This window comes from Anarrhichthys ocellatus, unplaced genomic scaffold, assembly GCF_004355925.1.
Source record: "Anarrhichthys ocellatus isolate YVR2014 unplaced genomic scaffold, GSC_Weel_1.0 scaffold3633, whole genome shotgun sequence".
Lineage (NCBI taxonomy): Eukaryota > Metazoa > Chordata > Actinopteri > Perciformes > Anarhichadidae > Anarrhichthys > Anarrhichthys ocellatus.
The window spans coordinates 1-5,431 of NW_022283607.1; the positions used below are offsets into that span (position 1 = coordinate 1).

The 5,431-nt window shown below is 42.0% G+C and overlaps 1 protein-coding gene across 1 annotated transcript; it reads left to right on the plus strand.

The window, feature by feature from the left end:
- Window positions 1–100: 100 nt before the first annotated feature.
- Window positions 101–1,399, plus strand: LOC116379056 (multidrug and toxin extrusion protein 2-like; the record flags this gene model as incomplete). Its single annotated transcript, XM_031840971.1, has 5 exons — window positions 101–170; window positions 282–414; window positions 552–646; window positions 805–888; window positions 1,103–1,399. Coding segments are annotated over 5 exons (679 nt in total), but the record flags the coding sequence as incomplete, so codon positions are not given.
- Between the last annotated feature and the right edge of the window lie 4,032 nt (window positions 1,400–5,431).

The following is a 5,431-nucleotide window of genomic DNA, read 5'->3' on the forward strand; positions in this document are numbered from 1 at the left end:
TGCAGCTGCACTTACATTTCACTTATTGAACGTTAACGTTGTTAAAGTTGTTACAGTACAACTGCTACACACAAAGACACAATCTTAATTATCCTTTCAGGAAGATCATTGGTCTGGTTTCCCATTTGATGAACGCGTACTGTTTCCTCCAATTCTTTGATGGTCTTGTGGTGAGTCTAACAGCCAGCAAAATGTATTTGCAGTAGAATGCAAAATATATTTGCAGTAGAATGCCAAAATTAAGACATATATCTCAAATAAAAAGGTTTTCCCCATTCTAGTGTGTGTGCACAGGCATCTTCTTGGGCACGGGCAAACAGAAGATACCGGCTGTGGCCAATTTCATTGGATACTACTGCATAGGACTTTCAATGAGCATAGTTTTAACGTTTGTTGCCAAACTGAGAATTTTGGGTAATTACATGAAGTGACCATGTTTTTCTACTTTCATAGACATTCGAGACAAATAAATGACTGCCCAGGATGAAGCAAGTTCTTATAAGTGAGGCCTGCTGTGTCTTTGACAGACTAATTTGTCTTTTTCTCTGCAGGTTTTTGGCTGGGGCTGCTCATTTGTGTCGTCTTGCAATCCATCTTCTACATCACTGTCATCTTCAAGCTCAACTGGAGGAGAATGACGGAAGAGGTATGCCGCTGGCCAATGAAACAATCAGGATCATTCAGGGCCTCAGCTGTTTCGATATACTGGCAGAATCTGCTTCATTTATACAGGATCGGCTGCTCAGGCAAATCTGGCAAATTGCTGTACCTATTTGTCGGGTTTTTGTTTCTGCTTGTTTGCAGGCTGTGAAACGAGCTCAGAAAAAGACAGACATATTATTACGCAAAGCTGCCCTGTCAGACGACCAGACAGCAAGTAATGGGAACGTAAGTGGCTTGTTATTCTTAACACTAACAGCCTAGATAACAACCGAGCTAGTTTCACACTGTTATCAATGGACTTTTCTCATTTGTTTTAAATGTAATATTCTATATCAGTCCAAGAAACCAAATATCTGACAACTTTTTTTTTTTAGGTTTACTGCACTTGTTCTCCATATGACTCAACAAAATAAATGAATATGATACTTTCTCCTTCAAGTCAGTGGAAAGCTACATATCTGTGGGCACTGAGTGCCATGATGGGAACACGGAGAGACAGGATGGACATGTGGTCCAGCTGAAGGGTGTCCGTCTCTCCACTACCCAGCTGATCCTCAGGCGAGGCCTCACTGTGTTTGCAGCAGTTGCACTTCTGGCTATGGGAGCGACTGTGCACTTCCTTGTGCCCTTACCAGAGACCCGGCCTTCGGAGGCCAACTTTACTTTGGACTGGATCAACACGACATATAATCCCGATCAAATTTTCTCCACTGCACTGGTCCCAATTAACAGATGAGCTCCTTGATCATTCAGTTGTTGTTTGTGCTCATGGACTTGTTATCTTTGACAGGAAGTGCCTAAAACACTGGCAGATTTGATGAAAAATTAAGTGAATTAACGGTTGAACTAACATTTAGCTATAAGAGATTCATTCTTTGTTTGATCATAAACAATTACATTTTTTAATGGTTCTTCTGCTTTTTCTCTCATCTGCACTTGTTTCATGTCAACCTGTGATGCAGCTCTGAATGATAAATGCTTCAGAGAATTTTCTTTCCCCCTGAATCTTTAGAGCATTTGTAAGTGTAACCCTCGTCTGATGTCAAAATAAATAATGGTGTTTGTAGAAATATCTGTCGAAGTTCTATTTAGTTGAATAAGAATATTAACAGTACGCTATCTTTTCTTATCTAGCATGTAAGGGTTCACATTGTCATGCTAAATGCTTATATGCTACTTACAGTGGCTGTAAATGCTTGTATGCAACGCAAACAGCTTAGGATTTATTAGAAAAATAGTCCTCACACACTACAAAGAGTGCACATTCACTTTACTACATTAAAACTCAAACAAGTTAAGTATAATGCAGACTATTAGTCAACATAAACAGAATACAAAAATTGTCAGAATATGTGCTTTTGCATTACTAAAATGAATTGACTGTTAAAGTCTCCCACAAACATATTTGTTTATTGAAATTATAAAAACTGTCATGTCCTTCCTATCCTTCCCTCCCTTCAGCCACATTTCCATCTCCTCAAACTAATTATTTGTCATACTCTTGTCCACCAGGTGCCCTCTGACCTTTTTCTCCTGTCTCCTGCACACCCTGTGCTTCCACTTTCCTTTTTCACTCACACCTGTTTGCCATTACTTGTCCTGTCATGCTGTTACCTGGCAGTTGGACTGCCTTTGATGTTGACCCTTGCCTGCTTTGTTACTGCATGAGTTTATGTATCTTCTCCATTTAATCACTGAACTGACTAACTAACTGTATGTTGTTTCAACAATGAATCCTTGAACGCTTCCACTCAAGTTCATATAAGGGTGGGTGTACTGTATGTTGATGGTTACTTTCCCAATGGTCCCTGTTGGTCCAATACTTAACAAATCCATCAATACACAGTCTCAAAGTTCATGTTTCCATAAATGTTTTTCACAATCGCTATCCACTCTACTTTTGCCTCTTTGACTCTTTCCTTGAGCAATGAGTTTGATTAACGTAGAAACATTATTTTTAAGTTTAAAACATAGACAAAATGCTGGACTATATTGAGCCAAAATGGGCATTTTAATAGCTAGCACGGTTTTCATTAAGTCACAGATTAAGTTTCAGGAAAATAGGTCTGTTTCAGATTTTATAATGGGTGTGTATTGCACAGAATGTTCAGCGCTAGAGTGATGACATCACGGTCAGAGTGGAGCAGAGCATGAAAAGTATTCTGTGATTTTTCAAAACAAATTGCTCCCAGTCCCACAGTTTTCACTCTTTATACACCATTTTTGGTCAAAAAGATAAGACATTTTGTGCTGGTCGCACGCATGTGTCTGTGTAATCCAAAAGACTTACACATTTGACTCAAAGAGCCACAGAGCGAAGGAGTTCAAGTATCTCGGGGTCTTGTTCACGAGTGAGGGTAAGATGGAGCGGGAGATCGACAGACGGATCGGTGCGGCTGCAGCAGTAAAGTAGGCGCTGCACCGGACCGTCTTGGTGAAGAGGGAGCTGAGCCGGAAGGCAAAGCTCTCAATTTACCACTCGGTCTACGTTCCTACCCTCACCTATGGTCACGAACTCTGGGTTGTGACCGAAAGGACAAGGTCGCGGCTACAAGCGGCCGAAATGAGCTTCCTCCGTAGGGTGGCCGGGCTCAGCCTTAGAGATAGGGTAAGGAGCTCGGTCATCAGGAGGGAGCTTGGAGTAGAGCCGCTACTCCTTCGTGTCGAAAGGAGTCAGCTGAGGTGGTTCGGGCATCTAATTAGGATGCCTCCTGGACGCCTCCCACTGGAGGTTTTCCAGGCACGTCCAACTGGGAAGAGACCCCGGGGAAGACCCAGAACACGCTGGAGAGATTACATCTCCCAGCTGGCCTGGGAACGCCTCGGGATCCCCCAGAATGAGCTGGAACATGTTGCCGGTGAGAGGGAGGTCTGGGTCGGCCTGCTTGACCTGCTGCCACCGCGACCCGACCCCGGATAAGCGGTGGAAAATGGATGGATGGATGGATGGAGCCACAGAGCAACATGAACTCCAACTAACTGCTCCATTAGACTCCATTATAAATCTGACCACTAATTTCTCAAAGAAAGTAGACGGTACCAGTTTTGTATATTGCTCCAGTGATATACATGCACAGGTGTTTGATATGAGCTCATTAGTGCAGTTTTTATGTTTCTACTTCTGGCAAATAGGTTGAATGTTCCAAAATATGTGAAAAAGATGAATTATTGCATCCTCCATTAACTCCCATTTGTAAATGTTTTGTCTTTGGAGTAATGGAGGCACAATGTAATGAAGACGTTGGCTCTGGTTTATGCTCTTAGATGCTTGTTTGAAGAGAGGAGATGCACTTACGACTTCTGGTGACTAGTAGTTCTCTCGAAAACCAATGTTGAATACACTTATTGTAAGTCGCTTTGGATAAAAGCGTCTGCTAAATGACTGTAATGTAATGTAATGTAATGTAAAGACCCTCTCCATTACAAGCATATGTGGACTGTTTCAAGGAAATAAGAGACACACACACTAAAGGTTGAATGTTTTATTGTACTGTTGGGTTTCTGGTGGATGTTATGTTCTCAGGTATACAGTAGTTATTGAAGGTCGGGCCTGTAGATACAAACATATTAGTTTGGTTATCTTTACCAAAAGGATTGAGTATAACCTGTTGCTTAATAGTGCTGTCAAATAACATGTATATTCAAATCACTTACCTCTGCTGGGTCTCCTCTCCAGGGTGTTTGGCCTAGTCCCCAGGGTACATGAGCACCATTTTATAGTTCCGGGAGGTACCATTTATTAATTAGTAGAGGGTAGTAAAACTGAATTACCTGTTCGGGCTTTATGTGATCTCTATTGTGATGTGTAACCACAATAGAGATCATACAGATAATTGACATTAGGATGTTAGGAATCCATTTTAATGTAGTTGTTATAGTTTAGGTAATTGTGTTGTCAGGTAAGGGGCATAGTTACCTATATTGTAGTGGGGTTGAGGTCCTCGTCAGTGGCAGGCTATATAAGGCTGCCATATTAAATCTAATCTGGTGCTGCCAGGACCACATGGTCCACCATGTAATGAGCTGTGCCATGCATTTGTTATTACTGTCGGTTTGCACCTAATATCTGTGTCAGTCCTCCTGCTTCCAAAGTCCAGCCGCTGCGTGGGCAGACAAACTACTCATTGAATCCATAATAACCAGATCTGTAGGTTGTGATTGTGTTTTCAATATTAAACCACTCAAGATCAGAACATTCTTGCTTTTAAGTCATCCAATTTAGTCTTTGTTGTGATTGTAAGCTTTTTTTCCTTCTTGTTTTTCCACCATCTTCGTTGTTTCAGCTGGCCTTGGCTTCATTCCAGGGCAGCTGAGCAAATATTTCTATCCGGTCCAACATTATCTCCGAGACCGTGAGATAAAAGACCGATACTCCTGCAGAAGGATCTGCTTTAACATTTTGTGCTGCAGACATGGAGGGTTTCAGCGACAAGCTTTTCTGCTGCAGGTGGGTGCGCCACAGAGTTCCCCTGGCCCACAGAGAGGAACTGTACCACATCCTGAGGATGACCGGCCCTCTGGTAAGGATTGACACTGTTTACATACCTTCTTCTGTCTGTTAGGAATTGTGTGGATTGAGGCTGTCCTTGATGAAAACCTGATTTGTACAACAGAAGATTGATGGCGAAAAGAAAAGGTTAGGATGCCAGGTACTTTTGTGTCTGTGACATCACAGCAGAAATCATTAGACCTAAGACAACGTATGGCAGGTAGTCATGACTGTGTGATGGCTGATTTGCAAAGAGAGCCCTGCTTATTAATTGCGACT